At 41.6% G+C, this 19504-nt stretch overlaps 1 protein-coding gene across 1 annotated transcript in view; it reads left to right on the top strand.

The window, feature by feature from the left end:
* The first annotated feature begins 2345 nt into the window (after window positions 1-2345).
* The window catches only part of uhrf1 (ubiquitin-like with PHD and ring finger domains 1), a 47884-nt gene continuing 30725 nt past the window's right edge, over window positions 2346-19504 (top strand). The window contains exons 1-3 of the mRNA XM_078555674.1: window positions 2346-2730; window positions 10158-10427; window positions 14496-14680. Of these exons, the coding sequence (XP_078411800.1) occupies window positions 2578-2730; window positions 10158-10427; window positions 14496-14680 (608 nt within the window). The 5' untranslated portion in view covers window positions 2346-2577. The remainder of the gene's footprint in view (window positions 2731-10157; window positions 10428-14495; window positions 14681-19504) is intronic.

The following is a 19504-nucleotide window of genomic DNA, read 5'->3' on the forward strand; positions in this document are numbered from 1 at the left end:
TAGGACCTAACAAGGCCTGGGCTTAACATCTCATCCGGAAGATGGCACCTCTGACAGTGTAGTGCTCCCTTGGTGTGACTTGATTGGACCCACAATCTTTTAACTCAGAGGCGAGAGCGCTATTGAGCCATGGCTGACACCTTTCCCTCTCCTACTGTGACAGCCTATCTCTTTCTCCCTTTCCTGGTGGGCCTTGCTAGGAGCCTCTCTGCCTCTCCCTTGATCTTTTGCCAGTAGCAATGCTCCTGCCTACCTTTCTGTTGCTGTCTGCAGTATTTCATGGCATGCATCCCTCCAAGGCCAATATATTCCACTTTTGCTTCCTGTTGAGATAAGCTCTGCCATTTATAATTTAAATATTGAGATTAATAAGTAATATGTGTAATATTATATTCTAAATGAGTAACATAAGACAATCTAATGCAAATAAATCATAATTATTTACAAATTTAATGAATAAACCAAAAATACACATACTTGCTGTCATTAAAGGTGCTCCTGCTTTTATTTTAATACATTTCAGCAGAACCACATTGTATTTATTTTCCTGAAATAAGTTTTATTGTATTCCTTTTAGATGAATTGTCTAATCGTTTTATTGACTTAAGTTTTATATGAATCCATCTTTAATTTAACAAATAACTTTATGGAAGCACATGGATTAAATGAGCAACCCTTTTACCATCAAATGGTAGACGTTTTTATTTCAATGGGTCTGATTTTACTTTATAAGTGAATGTGTTAAAAATCTCACCCCCAAATTTTTTTTGATCAAGCCCATTTCATTTAAAAACACTGCTATTTAATTTATAAAATTGGGACGAAGCCCATCGCAGTAAATAGTCACTGCCCTTAACGTTGAGATATAACTTTGTTCTTGAGTGTGCTGTCTGCAATGTGAGAGGTGATCTACTGGTAATAAATAATACATTGCATAGAAACATCTCAAAGTGCTGCACAATTGATTACTTTTGAAGTTCAGTGTGACTACTGTATTATTACATTGGCAAATATTATCCAGGATAACCATTAAACACAACAGAATATTCCAACTCTATTCCTCAGTGAATCTCAGGAGGCTGAGGTCTCAGTTTTCAAGTGAATCATGGTAAGGAGCAGCCAACCCTACCCTGGCTCTGCATCACATCTTAGGCTTAGGTCCAGATTTCACTTACCACATCCAGGTAGTTATCTCATATTTGTATGAATTTGCTATGTCTCCTATTTTGAGGTGTTAACAGCCCACTCTTGATCCTATATAATATTGTAAAGTGTGATTTCACCCTATCAAAGGTTTTCCTACAATTAATTATTTCCAAAAACCAGCTTCTCAGTCCTACAGCTCTATCATTTTAAGGACCACGTTAAGCTGCTGCTTTGAAGTGGCATTTTTTCCGTGCTTCAATTTTCTTCCTTTTTCTGAAGGCGTTGACTATTGCTGGGTTCATGTTCCTCATGTAAGATTTGTCGTCTGTAACTTACCTTACCAGAATAAGAGTCTTTTGTACCAAAATAGCATTTTTTTTATTGCAGTAACAAAGTAACTTCAAATAATGCACAAATTTCATCATCAATCTATTTCAAAGGAAGATGCGCACGATTGTAAATTTTCACTCTCGAGCACAAAAACAGATCCAAAGCAACTAGCAGAAGAACGAGATGAGAAAAGAACACCACATACTTTGAAGAGAATAATTTCTTTCAATGTTGTTGGGAGTCAATAATAAATGCAGCAGGACTAGCCGGAGGTGTAAGCCAGAGTTGACGCTCAGTATGTTTGTGTTGTGCTGTTTTTTTGAATGACACCTACAACTTTCCGCAATAAGAGGAATGTGGTTTCAGTTAAAGGAGTGGCTTAGTCTCTGATTCACTGGGATGAGCCATTTCCCGCCAAACCAGCAAAACAATCTGAAATTTTGGCGCCAAAGCATGACCTGCTGAGTTTTTTCAACATTTTCTGCTTTGGTTCATGATGAATGCCGGTTTCTTATGGTGAAAAAAACTCACTTGTCTGATATTTTTCACGCGAGGGACTGTTTTTAAACGTCTTGCCCTTCATTAGTCATTTTTTCAACCACGCTTGGTCAGTTTAAAAAACAAAGCGTTTTCGTCAGCTGGCCAAGTTTTTTTTTGTCATAATTTCGCGCGATTTGGTTGGCGCCGCATAGACCCACTTACTGCCCCTCAAAGGGCGGGGCAAAAGCCATTTCTGCCTAACGCGGTGAGGTCATCGCCTGAACGCGGCGACGTCAATTAAGCGAGAAGCGTAGGCGTGGGTTTTTTTTTACGCTTTGGGTCCCCGTCCAATTGGAGCACGGCGAGAGTGCGCGCGCTGCAATAGGCGGGAGAGCGAAGGGGCGGCTCGCGCAAGGCGGGAGAGCGCGGATTTGAATCGGACACCGCGCGCAGAGGAGATCCGTTGGGTTAAAAAAAAAACTGAATTCGCGGGAAACATTCCCCCCCTCACCCCACCACCTCCCCCTCAGTGAGAAGGAGACCTGGGGAGATAGATCAACGTGTCTGTTTTGAATATCATTATTCACCATTGTACCCAGGAGAGCGTTGGTGTGACTGAAGATGTGGATCCAGGTGCGGACCATGGATGGCAGAGAGACCCGGCACATTGATGGACTCTCCAAATTGACTCTGGTGCAGGAACTGAGGGAAAAGATTCGGGAAGCGTTCGGGGTGGAGGCGGATCGGCAACGGCTGTTCTATCGGGGAAAGCAGGTATTATAAAAGGGGAAATTGGCGGGCGGGCGAGAGAGGGAGGATGGCCGGCTGAGGAAGGTAGCAGGAGGGCACCGAATGCCTTTTCCTTGAATGGGAGCACCGGGGAACAAAGGCTGGCCGCATGAACCTTAAGTCGGGGGGAGTTAGAAGATTGCTGCAGCGAGGAATGCGAACTGGCGCTGCAGGGGTTAATACCCGCCGCTGGGAGCTGGAGAAAGGGGACTTACCCCCTTTATGGGGTAATAACAGACTGAACCAAACTTCTCCCGATCCCTCGGGGGGTGAGGGGGGAACTCTCAGCAAAGCGGTTGGCATTCATCACTGAGTGGATCGAAAGATCTTTAAAGCCTTCTTTTTCTGCTGGTTTGACCATCCCCTCCCCGCCATTATAATTTGGTGTTAAATCAACTTTTAAATGGTTTAAAACTTCAGAGTGAGAAACTCTTCCAACTGCTCCCGGAGGCGGGCTGTTTACACCGCAACCTAGCCCGCTAGCTGTCGCACCATCATTGGCCGGAGGGTCATGGCAATTGGGCCATTGTCCGGCTCCGCTGTTTCTGATTGGATCCCTGGCCTGTCAGTCATCGGCCTTGCACCCCCCCCCTCCATTAGCGTTTGGTTGCGCGGGAGTTATTGGGTGAACAAAAAGGCGCTAAATGCCCAGGACCGCTTAAAGATTATCCTCAATCATGTAATTTGTATTGGCCATTGGGAATGGATTTCACCTCAGCTGGGGAGTGTGCCCTCCCCTGAACGATTGCATTTTTTGTGTATTATTTTTTATTTTATAACTTTAAGACCTTGTTCAACAATTTTCATTCAAGCACGCAGGGACTGGGAAGTATTAAAGTTTCAGTTGGCGCCACTCTCATAGGCAATTTCATTTTTAAATAAAGGATCATATATTGGATTGCGCTCTTTGTTTTGAATCAAAATGTTTGCTGTGACAGCATTCCCACAGCAGTTGATGCACTGAAAAAAAGTATACAATTTTTTAATATACCTTGCAATTGGATAAATTAGTGAGCCTTATTTTGATGCTCTGGGCTTTTAACTGCAGTAAGGATCTTTGCGTTTGAGCGCCGCCTAGAGAGCCACGTTTCCAATATATGAAGTTCACCTTCATGGACAGCTGATTCTCGCTGACAGTTGGATAAACAGAATATTGCAAATGCATTTCTAAATTTGTCAAATTCACCTGCAACCTGCACCTTTGATTCTTGCTGGGGTAAAGGTAAAGTTTGCCTCTTCTAACTTACCCCAATCCCTGTTTGTTGCAATGTAACACGGCTGAGTTGAATAAAAAATGCAACTGCCATCTTCAAGTTTATCTGCTGAGTAATTGGTGTACGTATCAGAAAAATGGAAGGTTCATTCTCCGGTAGGTTGTGTTAATTTAAGCTTTTGGCATTGTAATTAGTTTAAGTTAAGGAGGAAAAAGTCATTTAAAACACCAGCTTATGATCACTTCCAAGCCCCTTCTGGAAGCACCCTTAGTACATAAAGTCTCTTGTAATTGTCAGCAGTGGTGGCTCAGTTGTTAATACTTGTCTCTGAGTCAATGTTGTGGATTCAAGTCCCATTTGAGCACAAAAGTCAAGGCTAACACTGGTAAACATGGGAAATGGTGGAAAAACTCAGCAGGTCTGGCAGCATCTGTGGAGAGAGCAACAGAGTTAACGTTTCGAGTCCATGTGACTCTCCTTCAGAGCTAAAGAGAGTGTCATATGGACTCGAAACGTTAACCCTGTTTCTCTCCATAGATGCTGCCAGACCTGAGTTTTTCCAGCATTTTCTGTTTTATTTCAGATTTCCAACAACTGCAGTATTTTGCTTTTATCTAAGTAGCAAACACTGCGGTATTGAGGGAACATTGTTGAAAGTGCCATCTTTCAGATGAGGTGTTAAACCAGGTGTTTGCCCCCCTCAGGTAGACATAAAAGATCCTATGGCATTATTTTGCAGAACAGCAGGAAAGATATTTCTTGTAACGGATTTTCTGGTCATTATCCTGTTGCCATTAATGGGAGCTTGCTGTGCTGAAATTGGGTGTCGCATTTCCTACATTACAAGAGTGACTTCACTAGCTGTTAAGTTGGGGTGTCCTGTAGTCATGAAAGGTGTTATATAAATGCAAGTTTTTCATTTTTTAAAATCAAATAAAACTTGCTATCTATGCTAACATAAGTAAATGACCATTTACTCAGCGGACATCTATCGAACTATTTCCCAACAAGACATTAATACCTCTGAGGAGGTAGATTGGCATAAGTGGAATAAAACAGTGTAGATCTTTGAAAAAATTTTGCAGCCTCAAATTCTTGGATGAAAGACAAGGTGCTGAATTCCCCTCTTCAGTTAGTAAACTGAGCTTATTTATACATGGCTATAATTGGCATTTTGAACATATGTGCGGGGCTTCACAAAATATCTGAGTTGATTTTTAAAAAAAATAATTCTTAGGATATGGGCATTGATAGCAGAATCAGCATTTATTGCCCATCCCTATTGCTTAGCAAAGGTGCAGGTGGATCTTTTTCTTGAACTGCAGTCTGGTGAAGGTGCTCCCACAATACTGTTGGATAAGGAGTTGCAGAATTTTGACCTGGTGACAATGAAGTATTTCAAACTGGCACATCTGAGGAGCGATGACTTGTCTCTGGGCAAATGCATTTAGCCTTTACAATGTTTATCATTCAGTGATCCAGTGTCTCGTAATATTAGCGAAAGTTGTTAAAAAATTATGTGGGTTCTTTCTATGTCTTCTCAACCACCCTCCCTTCAGACTGGTACATTTCTTTGTGCACAGTCATTCAAGTATTTTCCATCTGCTGGTAACATTTTTAAGTTGTAATTGTTTCTGTGTGGTGATGTATGGGTGTCTTGTGTGGGATTTATAATGCAATAATGCTGTCAGGAAATATATGATTTGCTGCTTTTTTTTGTGTGTGGAACATTGTGGGGGGAAATTGGTGAAAATCCTTTTGTTAATATTGTACAAAAATGAAAACCAGCGTATTTTTACAGCTGAGAAACATTTGCAAAATTGCTACAATTTTACCATGGGTAATTAATCTCACACAAGGACGTTCAATTTTCAGGGCTACTGAACTTGTAGGTTCATACATGACTTTTCAAGTCCCCACTGGTGTGTTCATGTCTTTCATTTTTATCACTGCATTTACATTGATAATTTAAGCATTATGCACAGCATTCATTTACAATATGCTGGTAGAAGCCAGTACTTCTTACAACCAACTGGCATTTAATAAACATTAGTTTCCTGGCTCATGCATTTTTCTTGGGATCTAAAGTTAGCATGGTCATGGTGTCATTCAATTTCATCTTTCAAGGGATGCGTGACTATAAGAAAAAATTTCCAGACACCGACTGCTGAAATTTCTTCTTATTACAGTAATCTAGTATTGTAGCCTACATTTCACCACAGATCATTTATTCTGTTTCTTTATTAACCTGCCAATCCACATTTTTGATTGCTCCTCAGGTGAGTAATATTGGAGTTGAGAAATGGATTACGTCCTTTTGGGACTTTATGTAAATTAATTGATTGCTACGTTTCCTACATTACAACGGTGACTACAGTTAAACTGTGGCCGAGGAGGAAGAAAGTGTTTGAAGACCAGGACCTCAAACCCAGCACCAATCTCATGGTCTACAGAGCAGAAGTGATACCCGCCCTCCTATATGGCTCAGAGGCGTGGACTATGTACAGCAGGCAACTCAAAACTTTGGAAAAGTACCACCAGCGCTGCCTCTGCAAGATCCTGCAAATCCATTGACAGGATAGGCGCACCAACGTCGGTGTTCTTGCTCAGGCCAACATCGAAGCATTGACCATGCTCGATCAGCTCCGCTGGGTGGGCCACATCGTCCGCATGCCTGACATAAGACTCCCGAAACAAGCGCTCTACTCAGAGCTTTGACACAGCAAACAAGCCCCAGGAGGGCAAAGGAAACGCTTCTAGGACACCCTCAAAGCCTCCATGAAAAAGTGCAACATCCCCACTGACATCTGGGAATCCCTGGCTCAAGATCGCCCGAAGTGCAGGGAAAGCATCTGGGAAGGAGTTGAATGCCTTGAGTCTCCTCACCATGGGCTAGCTGAAGCCAAGCGTCGACAGCGAAAGGAACGTGTGGCAACCTGGGCACTCCACCCACCCATTCCCCCTACCTGTGACAGAGACTGTTGGACTCTTCAGTCGCCTGAACTCATTTTTAGTGTGGAAGCAAGTCATCCTTGACCCTGAGGGACAGCCCAAGAAGATGACAGTTAACCTACTTAATGGTTTTTAAAGCTCTTTGGCACATCCTGATGTTGCGCTTTCTATTTGCAAGTATTTTTTTCAAGTGTAGCGCAGTCAGCTACAAAGTAAGGCTATTCCTGTTACTAGCGTGGAAAAGCAACTCTACTATGCGATGTTGACATTTTCATTTCTCGTGTCAGCATTTTTGTAGCCTCTGAATGAGGTTCTCAGATGGCACCAAATTGGGCTTAGATTTGTGCTGTGAAGCAGCAGCCACTGAAAGCTAGGCTGCCATTACACATCTGCAATTAATGGGGATCTTTATAGCTGATGGAGCTGATCATCTTTCCATCAGCTTGGCTTTAATAAGAGATTTCCCTTTTTTTTTGCAGGTTATATTTTTTTAAACCAAAATGTGGTTGTTTCAATGTAATGCTGATGGAAATTCTTACAGCTTTTTGGGAAGCAGAGGGGCGAATCTTTCAATCTCCAGCCTGGCTGAGGGTTGCCATATTTATTGCTCGCTCGTCCTGTGCTGCAGTTAAATGGGCTGTTTGTGTCTATTTTATTCATGCTTCAGCATTTTGGTTGTTTTGATTTCCAACAATGTAAAATCTAATTCTTGTGAACTTTTTACAGCTCAAATCATTGCTATATTTTTAACCCACATAAGTATATTGAGATCAGGTTCAAAATAGACTGCTCCAAATTTGACTTCAAAAATTATTTTGTGAAGAATGCTATATTGACATAAGTGGGTATTTCTAATGCATACCAATGATTAGCCTCAACATTGATTAACCTCATGTTGACTTGACTTGAGATGATTCTTGCTCTCCATCTTTTGTTAGTACACATATTGTGTAAACAATTTACTTGCATCGATGTTTTGTGACGTTTTCAATCCTGAATATCCATTTCAACAAACTGGTAAATGGTGACTTGCTGATTCAGTAGGTGCCAACTTTGGGTATTGAAGCTAGCATTTCATTGTACCCAGTTTCAAGGTTTCAATTTTAATTTTCTTTCATTTTAGTGTTATGGAATCCGTTCATTCTGTGACCCTGGGTGCTAAATTAGCAGCCTGTGGAAATTGTAACATTTAAGGTACAGGAGGTTCCAATGCTTCTTAGATTTGTTCCTGCCTAGTAATAATGGTGGGACTCTCTTGGAGTGTTGTGATAAGTCTTCAGATCAGTTTAAGGGTCAGTGAACAACAGTTTGGAGCTGGTCACTTTCGGGGTGTCGGCCTGCAAGTGTCACAGGGACAGGCAGAAGTCCCAGTTAAGTTAAAAGAAAGGAGCAGAGAAAAGGCTGTGGATCGTAGACTTTAAATAGAGGGCTGTTGGGGCAAAGGTACCCCTTTGGAACAGTGGTGTTCTGCTTAGCACTGCTAAACATCTGAAAATGTGCTTGGAAGATGAAGCTTGTGTACTTTGAGATCCAGGGGAAAGGAATCGCGGAAGTAGAAATCTGAGGTGGGCGGGCTATTGTTTAAGCTGTCCGAGTGGCAGCAACTTTTGGAAAGAATTCTAAGGAGAGATCTTCAAATTTGGAGATTGGAAACCTTCATGAGAAAGACGAAGTTTTGGAACATTAGTCATAGCCTACTTGAAATAATGGTCTTTTATGTGAAAGATGAGAGGCTGCTTACTCATTTTTGGCTTTTCCCACTCTTTCAAACAATTGGTCTACCGATATCTGCTATTGTTTTAACATTTTTAACACTGTTCCTTATCTGTCTTGTTTCTCAGATTTCCATTCCACGCTGTATCCTACAGCTGACCACTTAGTTGGGTGCATTGAAGCAACCTAACTGCGATAAGATGTAAAAAAGAAAACTTGTAGTGGCTCAGCAGCATTACTTCCAGTCATACTTCAAGAGCCATATATAGAATTGCTTGAACTATGGTGTAGTCAATTCTTGGGTGTTGATTCAGCAGAGCGCTTAATACAGTGCAGTACATTTTGTCTCCCTCAAGAGAATAGAAGTATGGTACATTGATAGATCTGTTCTCTGCTTGCAGCTCCTATTGGTAGCTCACTGGGATTGGTGAAGATTTCAGAATCGGTTAGCTGCCCATTCTCTGAATAATTTCTTGGGTTTGGAAAGGGCATACATATCAATAAGGGATAAATAGTTGTACTTGTACTTCTTATTTGTTCAATATTTCATATTCCAGAGTGAAGAAAAACCATAATGCTCAGAGGTTAGATTCTTGCCACAGGATGGTGCTGTATTAAAATGATTCTTAATTCCTGGTATAGTGGATGATTGTAGTGATCTTGAGACTACATTGCATTGAAAAAAATATTCATTCTCTATTGGCTGTAATGATCAGGTACATGCTGGACAGATGCTGAATTCATTACTCTCATCTCAAAACCTCATCAGTAAGTTTAAAACAATTCCCCTGAAGGCAACCACAACTAGTATTCTGCACAGAGCGCTGTTCAAAGTAAAGTGAGTGTTGCAGTGGCTCTTTTACTATTCTGCTGATCAGCTATTGAACTTGCTAGTCTGGCAATTTGCACTTAATTTCTTGATTTCATTGGGATAGGAGGCTTATTTGCTGTTGTTGTTTTTTTCCCCACTAGCTCTGCTGAAGGTGCATAGTTCCATGGGGCCAGGTTATGTCAGAGCTATAGTAAATCTTTTTCTCCCTAACCTGGGATCTTATATCCTATTATCACTCCCAGCCCTGAGTTTCCAAAGTGACAGTAAAATCTAGTGCCTGACAGAACCCCCAAATGTTACCCATACTGTTCAGAAGATGGGTGGTTGCATTATTTTCGTCCCATCTTGCATGTTAATATTAGAAGAGTTGGTTATGTAGATAAACACTCAGCTTGTGAATGGGCTGCTTTTTTTAAATTTCTGGATTTTTATTTTAAAAAGACAAAGTTGTTTGGTAATGGAAGTTATTTCCATGTAATGCAATTTCTACCGTTGGCTGTAATGCCTGTTTTAGCAGTTAAAAAGCTATATTTTCTCTTCCTTCCCAGCTTCTGTTACTTTTTATGTGGTTGTACTTTAGTGAAATCAAATGTTCAAAATTACTATGGGGTGTAGCTCGTAGATGTGAAAAGATAAATGTAGAGTCTCAATTCAGATAGTTTGGTAATAGCTGTCTAACTTTTTTTATTTTCCCTTTTTAGATGGAAGACGCCCATTCACTTTTTGACTATAACGTGGGACTTAATGACATCATCCAGCTGCTTATTCGTCAGGTTGATCAAGTTGTATCAAAAGGCACCACTAGAAAAGAAAAAGATGCAGAGCTGTCTGACACAGACTCTGGATGTGGTTCTGCACAAAGTGAATCGGACAAGAGCTCTAACAATGGTGAAGCTGCTATGGAATTGGATGGACAGGCAGGAACGTCCACTCAGCCTGATCTCATTGACCCAGGGTTTGGCTTATACAAGGTGAGCAATAAGGTTTTTATTTGTTTATCAGGAGAACTGTTACACTGATTAGCTGTAGTGGTATATTGTTCAAGTATCTGAGTCTTCTGTTTTAAGATACAAGCTATGACGCTCCTCTCGGGGAAAATCCTAGTATTGCACCAAGTTAATTTTTAGTTATTTTAATTTATTTATTTTGAATTGTTTGAACTTTTTTGTTCTCAATTACAAGTTACCATAATTGCTGAATCTCAAGCAATTTGCGTGTAAATCTTTCTTGTACTAGAGTTATCATTAATCTTTTTGAGATAAATGCATTTGCTTATTATAATACTAGGGAGAATGCTGAAGATCTGTGCTCTAGAGTTAGTCACATCTCTAGCCAAACTGATCAGTGCAGCTACAACGCTGGCATCTACCTGACAGTGGAAACTTGCCCAGGTATGTCTTAAAGCAGAACAAATCCAATCTGGCCAATTACAGCCCCATCAGATTACTCTCAATCGTCAGCAATGTGGTGGTGATGTCATCAATGGTGCTATCAAGTGGCACTTATCAATAACCTGCTCACCAGTGTTCACTTTGGGTTCTGCCAGGACTACTTGATTCCAGACTTTATAATTGCACTGGCCTAAAATTTGACAAAAGACCTGAGTGCCAAAGGTGAGTTGAGAGTAATATCAAGGCAACATTTAACCATGTTGACACCAAGGAGTCCTAATGAAATTTAAGGTCAGTGGTGATCGAAGGGGACACCTCCATTGGCCGGAGTCATTCCTTGTATAAAGCAAGATGAAGTAAAGGCAGAAAATGTTGGAAAAACTCAGCATCAGCCAACATTTGAAGTGAGAAACAACAAGTTGTGTTTAATTTCTTGATTTCATTGGGGTAGGAGGCCATTTTGGTCTGTGACCTTACATGAGAACTAAGAAAGGTAGTTGTAGTTGTTGGATCCCAATCATCTCAGCCCCACGACATTGCTTCTAGAGTTCCTCAGGGCAGTTTCCTAGGCCCATCCATCTTCAGCTGTTTCAACAATAACCTTCCCTCCACCATAGGACCAGAAGTAGGGATGTTTGCTGCTGATTGCAGTGTTCAGGTCCATTCGCAACTCCTTATTTATGATGCAGCTTGTTCCTGCATGCAGCAAGATTTGGACAACATGCAGACTTGGGCTGATGCGTGGCGTGAATGTTTCTTGCTAATTAAGTGCCAGGCAATGCTTATCTCCAACAAAGTCTAACCATCTCTTTTACATTCAATGACACTATCATTATTTAATCATCACCATTGACCATACATTTAACTGGACCAGCTGCATAAATCCTGTGACTACAGGAGCCAAGAGCAGGACAGAGGCAGGGTATTCTGCTGGAAGTGACTCATCATCCTAAATTGGGAATATTATCTTTTTCTTCTTCGCCATTGGGTCAAAATCCTGGAACTTTCTATCAAGCAGTATGGAAGGGTGTACTTTTGCCACATGGACTGCAGCAATTCAAGAAGATGGTTTGCTACCATATTTTCAGTGAATGCTGGCTTTGCACGCACTGTCCACATTATGTGAATGAATAAATTTAAAAAATTCTTTATTCTAAATAGTGGCAATTTCGAGCAATTAATTGGAGTTTTACTGAAACCCAGGTTACACAGATCTTTAACCCAAAATACTTCAGCAATTTCTTTGTTTGAACTAGACATATGACTTGGGGCACTTGTTGAATTTCAGATACTTTCAAATGTAAGTATAAAATCATGTTTTCACTTTGTACATTTTACTAGAGTTTGTATTTCCTACAAACAAGATGCAATATAGATGGCTGTGGCTGAGCAACAGCACTCGATTTTTACTTTTCCTCTGGATTTTTACTTTTCCTCTGGCAGTGCTATGAACCATTGCTTCAGTGAATGGTACTACCTCCATAAAAAGTCAATGTTTACAGCCATCTATAAGAATGGACAATGGACAAATTAATTCATTTTCCCCCCACACCATTTCCCAAAAGTGTGGTATGGTTTAAAAGCTGAATGGTTATACACTTCAACATTTAAACTGTCAAGAGTTTGAAGTTTGCAGCACAAATGTTTTGATGAATTTTTGCTCCTTGGTGCAATTTTGTTTTGCATACCATTTTATTGAAAGGCTATGAAAATGTATTCCTCCAATAAAGTGGTATGACTTCTAATCTTTTCCAAAGGTTCTTGGCTCACATTGGCATGGGCTCTGAGGCAATGCCCTGAACAGAATTTCATAACTTATTGACATAGAGTCATAGTGTTATACAGCACAGAAACAGGCCCTTCGTCCCTTTGTGTCTGTGCTGGCCATCAAGCATCTATCTATTCTAATTCCATTTTCCAGCACTTGGCCCATAGCCCTGAATGCTATGGCGTTTCAAGTGCTCATCTAAATACTTCTTAAATGTTGTGAGGGTTCCTGCCTCTACCACCCCTTCAGTCAGTGTGTTCCAGATTCCAACCAACCTCTGGGTGAAAACATTTTTCCTCGTATCCACTCTAAACCTCCTGCCTCTTACCTTAAATCTATGCCCCTGGTTATTGACACCTCTGCTAAGGAGATAAGTTTTTTCCTATCTACCCTATCTATGCCCCTCATAATTTGGTATACCTCTATCAGATTTCCCCTCGGCCTTCTCTGCTCTAAGGAAAACAACATAGCCTATCAAGTCACTCTTCATAGCTGAAACGCTCCAACCCAGGCAACATCCCGGTGAATCTCCTCTGCACCCTCTCCAGTGCAATCACATCCTTCCTATAATGTGACGACCAGAACTGCACACAGTGGCCTAATTAGCATTTTATACAGCACCAAAATAACCTCCCTGCGCTTATATTCTATGCCTTGGCTATTAAAGGCAAGTATCCCATATGCCTTAACCACCTTATCTACCTGTGCTGCTACCTTCAGGGATCTATGGACATGTGCACCAATGTCCCTCTGATCCTCTGTACTTCCTAGGGTCCTACCACTCATTGTGTATTCCCTTGCTGCGTTAGTCCTCCCAGAATGCATCACCTCACACTCCTCAGTTTTAAATTCCACTTGCCACTTCTCTGCCTATCTTACCAGCCCATCTATATCGTCCTGTAAGCTAAGGCTTTCCTCCTCACTATTTATGACACCGCCAATTTTTGTGTCATCTCTGAACTTGCTGATCATACCTCCTATATTCACGTCTAAATCATTAATGTACACTGCAAACAGCAAGGGTCCCAGCACCGATCCCTGCGGTACACCACTCGTTACAGACTTCCAAACGCAAAAACAACCTTCGACCATCACCCTCTGTTTCTTGCCACTAAGCTAATTTTGGATCCAATTTGTCAAATTGCCCTGGATCCCATGGGCTCTTGACTCCTTGACCACTCTCTCATGCGGGACCTTGTCAAAAGCCTTGCTGAAGTCAATGTAGACTACATCAGCTGCACTACCCTCATCTACACAACTAGTTACCTCCTCAAAAAATTCAATAATACTTGGATGTTGGCATGAAGATGTTTGAGGGAAAAGCATGGATGAAGGCCAGGGAAAACAGTAGTGCTTATGTTGGGCTGCACTTCAACTTCCGTGAACTAGAAATTAGGCCATCTTGGTGTTTAGACCCAGAGCTCCACTTTAAGCCATGAGTATAATTTCTAAGCAACTATATTGTACTACTAGTCTTCAGCTCAAGCACGTCTATGCTTTGAATATTAAGATGGTGGAAAAGTTGGGATTCACAAAGGGTGCCGCAGAATATTTTTCTGATTTGGGCTGTGGAAAATGTTTAGTGGCAGGCTAGATGGCTGACACATTAGATAGAAACCTATATAACACCATATGTCACTACTTTGGAAATTAGCTGATCCTGTAATGAATGCCTGGGACTGTATAGTTTAAATATAAGAATTGGCAGTGAGAGAATGTTGGGCTAGTTTAGTAATGGTAAACTTGCCCTTTTGCTTTGTGTTGTTGACTTGAAAGGCTGTTGCTGTATAGGGGGTTGAGTAATTTCTCCCTCCAGCGTAAGCCAAGTAATGTGTGACCACCAAACAATGAGATGTTGAACTTGTGCTTTTTTTTTTTAGATAAATGAATTGATTGATGCTCGAGACATGCACATGGGTGCTTGGTTTGAAGCTGTCGTTGTTAATGTGACACAGGATGAGAGTGCAAGTAAAATTACCAATAATGAAGAATCTGCGCATTCAAGCAAAGCTACAGGAACAAAGATTGCTGCTGAAGATGTGATTTATCACATTAAATATGAAGAGTATGTTAAGATGACTATATAGGAATACCATTTATCTCTTGTTTTCACACAAGTGCTGGGGATAGGGCAGGGTTCTCCAGTTTCTCCATCCGCCTATCTGCTCCTGATTTATATTCCTTATGTGGTGAAAATGGTGACTTAAAGGGATGTGATTTCTAGGGCTTTGCCTGCCCTGTGTATTGTGTCCACATTAATGTGGAGACTTTGGGCAATTAATCTGGACATTTCACTGGGTGTGGGAGGGCATCATGGGTATTTGTTTCTGTAGGATGTATTAACCTTTTTTTTATTCCCAAAATCAGATTTTTTTGGGATCTTGATGGTTTATATGGTACAGTGCCATTCCTTAAATAAACTGTTGGGCTGCCTTTGATTGGATGAATTGCTCTACAAGATATCCAAAAAATGAAAGTTGACAAAATGAGTTTGCTCGCCCAGACTATTCCTGACACTACATTGCTATCATCTGATGATGGGTGGCCTTTTGAAAGACTTCCTCTCCATCTTAACATACATAAGAGGAAAAGCAGTAGTGATACAGAGGGAGGGTGGAAAGAGGTAACTGGAGTATGAGGATTATAAATACTTGCATAGACTAGTTTGGCCCAACTGCTGCTTTGTGCTGTAGATTTTATGTAATTTGGTGTAGTTTGAAGAACTAGTTGGTTTTAAAGAACATATACGCATTCATTGTCCACTTAAGTGGTTATTCAATGTCCACTAAGGGCTTCTTCCCAACACCACTGATTAACTCTACGGTGACTGGACCTATTTCCACTTGGGGAGCACGACAAGCAAACTTGTGCAGGTTGCTTGTGGTTTCCCAGAGGGGGTGGTGTTCAGAGGCGCTCGGTACTGATCGAGAGAACTGGCATCAGGAAGGGGGGCCTGTTGAGAGCGACTCCTCTGCCTTTGCTGCTGACACCCCCTACACTCGGCAAATCTCTCCCACATGAGTTACTTCTGACCTGGGTTGCTCCTCAATCCTGGACTTCCAGCGGCTGTCACCCTTACAGCAGCCACCACCTCCCTGGTAATGCTAGTGTGCAACAAGCTGCTGGCCTCTGGCTGAAAGTTATTGGTGGGTGGGATTTGTGCTTCCAGGTTCCTTGATCCTGTGGGAAGACGTGCCTTTGGCCACTTAAGTGCTTAAGAGGCACCTAATACCAGCGGGCCTTTCTGGGCGAGGCAACCCGGGTACCTTGTTGCCTGTCCAGCTGGTAGGTGAGACCCCAACATTTCTGCAAAATACTCCCCCGCCCCCCTTATTAATATATCATCATCATATATACACTATTCACTGGCCAATCACCATACAATCTCCTGGGAAAGACTTAAAAAAAAAACCTCAGGCCAATTGGGAGGCAGGGGAAAATCTAGTAAATTCCTCTGACTCTACTGGGCAATCAGAAATAGTTTAGATCACTCTAACCCTGATATTCCTTGCAGTACTTAAGATATGATCTTTCCAACAAGAAACAAGTCCAGCTCTTGCTTGAAGGAATTCCATGAATTGGCCTCCAACACTTGATTCAGCAGCCTGTTCCAGTGGTCAACTATTCTTTGGGAAATGAAACGCCTGACATCTGGACCTGGCCTTAAACAATTTAAAATTGTGACCCCTGTACCTCCCAACCTAAGTAATTGGAACAAGCTGCCAACTCGTAACACGATGTACTCTTAATTGTCTTATAAACCTCCATTAAATCACCCTAAGCTTCTGCGCTATTTTTTAAACCTACCTTAATAACTAAAATACTTTAAATTTGGAAGTAGCCTAGTGTGTCACCCCTACATCCTTTCCAAAGCTTTACTATTAACCACCATGTGAGGAGACCAAACTGAACACAGTATTTCTTGCTGAGGCCTGACAAAGGACTTGAATAAGGACAAAATGGTGTGCTTTGTCTTATAGTCAACTATCCTATAAATACACCCCAACACCATATTTGCACTAGTTATCAATTCGTAACACTGCACATGAACTTTTGAGATTTATGCAGTAGAACCTTCCAGATATCTTCCTTTCCCTGTAGGATGTATTTAAGTAGGCGTTTGGTGCAGAACTTGAGTGTTGCTGAAAAAAGACACTTTTTTATTGAAGCTTTTTCTCATCAGGACAATTCACAAAAATACCAAATGTAAAGGAAACAACCATTTATACTGTATGAGAAGGCAGTGCTGATCGGTTGGTAAATGGACTCCGGTATAGGCGTTGCCGCGGAGAATGCAACGATTGATCATGGTTGGCAGTTAACTACATACGAAGTAGCAGGAGTAGGCCGCTCGAGCCTGCTCCGCCATTCAATAAGATCATGGCTGATTTGATCATAAGCTCAACCCCACATTCCTGCCTACCCCTGATATCCTTTCGCTCCCTTTTTAATCAAGAATCTATCTAGCTCTGCCTTAAAAATATTCAAAAACTCTGCTTCCACTGCCTTTTGAGGAAGCGAGCTCCAAAGACTCATGACCCTCAGAGAAAAAAATTCTCCTCATCTCTGTTTTAAATGAGTGACCCCTAGTTCTAGATTCTCCCACGAGGAAATATCCCCTCCATATCCACCCTGTCAAGACCCCTCAGAATCTTAAAGGTTTCAATCAAGTCACCTCTTACTCTTCTAAACTCCAGTGGCTACAAGCTTACCTTTTCCTCATAAGACAACCCACTCATTCCTGGTATTAGTCTAGTAAACCTTCTCTGAACTGCTAACGCAATTACATCTTTCCTTAGATAAGGAGACCAGTGCTGTACACAATACTCCGGATGTGGTCTCACCAGTGCCCTGTACAACTGAAGCATAACCTCCCCACTTTTGTAATCAATTCCTTTCATAATAAATGTTCCATTAGCTTTCCTAATTACTCGCTGTACCTGCATACTAGCTTTTTGTGATTCATGCGCTAGGACACCCAGGTCCCTCTGAATCTCAGCTCTGCAATCTCTCACCATTTAGATTATAAGCTTTTTAAAAAATTCTTCCTGCTAAAATGGATAATTTCACATTTGTCCACATTATACTCCATTTGCCAGATCTTTGCCCACTCACTTAACCTATCTATATCCCTTTGTAACCTTATGTCCTCTTCATAATTTACTTTCCTATGTATCTTTGTGCTGTTAGAAAATTTAATAACCATTCCTTCGGTCCCTTCATCGAAGTCATTTATATAAATTGTAAAATCTGTCAAGCGTTGTTTGCAATTTAAACCAAGCAGCTTGACTGGTCAGGGCATTGTCCTGAGGAATGAGTCAGCGAATGGCGGTCATTTATTCTGTTGCGCCTGTTTCAGCTTAGTGTGTACATGTTCTTTCTGTTTGCAAAGAACAAGTCCCTGTGTGTTAATATATGTAGTTTCTGGTGTGCCCAAATGTACCACACTGCAAGCCCAACTGACAATCTAGTCCAATTGTGGAATCACACCTGATGTTGGACACTGTTTAGTCCACTTGCCAACCAATCAGCACTCTGTTCTCATACAATATGAATTGTTGTTCCCATTACATTTGGTATTTTTGTGAATTGTCTCGATGAGTGCAAGACAAAAAGTTTTGACAAAGAAAGTCTCTCTTTTTTCAGCAATACTTGGCATGTATCTCCGTTGAGCTTTCCGCCCTGTGCATTTTAAAAAAAAATTGAACGTCATTTGTCAGGCTCAATCCCCCAACATATCAAGGTCTACCCAAAGCATTCAAGCATCTTCTAAGCGCCTAACATCTGCACACTATTATCTGCAAATTTTCAAATTGTGCCACCAATGCCTACATTAATAAAACTAGGCAAGCAACAGTCCTTACTGGCCACTACTCATGGCTGATCTACAAACAGATCCAAATCAATCATTGCCTACATATACACAATCCAGCTCAACGTATTACCATTGATGGAGGCTTTGATCTTGCTGAGAATCTTTGTGTGTTAACTTGTCAAAAGCTTTTTATAATTTTAAATAGACAATGTTTATTGGGCTTCTCACATTCTGATGACTTCTTCAAAAATTACAATGTATAACATGACTTTTTTTGTTCATTTAGTATCCTTAATATGTCCCCCTCTATTTACGCAATCATATTCTCATTATTTATTGGCCTAGTCTATGGGAACAGTCCCAGGGTGCAGTGAGCTATTAAAAATATTGTCAAGAGTGTAATGCACAACATAGGCTGAATTTAATGCCCTCCCCGGCGGCAGGTTTGGAGGCTGGGGAACATTTAGTTGGGTTCTGGGTGGAAACCTTTCTGCCTCAGCCCCAATTGAAGCCTGTGGCTGGAATTGAGGCCCTTAAGTGGGCAATTAATTCCCTGAAAAGCAAATCCGGTATAGGTTGCTTGCGGGGTCCTGGAAATTGGGGTGGACATGGAAGGGATGTCCCTTGTTCAAAGGCACTCAGTGCCTGACTGAAGGAACCAGCATCGAGAACAGGGGGAATGCTGACAACCACCCTCTGGTCTGTCTTCCGACACCCTTCCCACCGCTCTGATCTTGCCCTCACTCAGCTGGGTCCCTTGGTGATCCCAGGCCTCTTCCTGGGTGCATTGCCAATGACTGCCAATGATGCTGCCTACAATAGACATTTGCTGGCTTCTGGTTGGCAGCTCTCAGGGATGGGATTTCCACCCCCTGGGATGGTCCTTGATCCTGGGGAAGGCTTCACCCCTGGTCACTAAGTGCCTGAGAGGCACTCGTTGGGCCTTCTCCATATGAGCTGGGGTGGGGCTCTTGCTGACTTTCCAGTCAGCAGGCCAAACCCCACTTCGCCTGCATTAAATACTGCCCAATGTGTCCCTAAAACAATATTATCTTCATGACAGTTGAACATCTT

This window comes from Cetorhinus maximus, chromosome 13 (assembly GCF_964194155.1).
Source record: "Cetorhinus maximus chromosome 13, sCetMax3.hap1.1, whole genome shotgun sequence".
Taxonomy (NCBI): domain Eukaryota; kingdom Metazoa; phylum Chordata; class Chondrichthyes; order Lamniformes; family Cetorhinidae; genus Cetorhinus; species Cetorhinus maximus.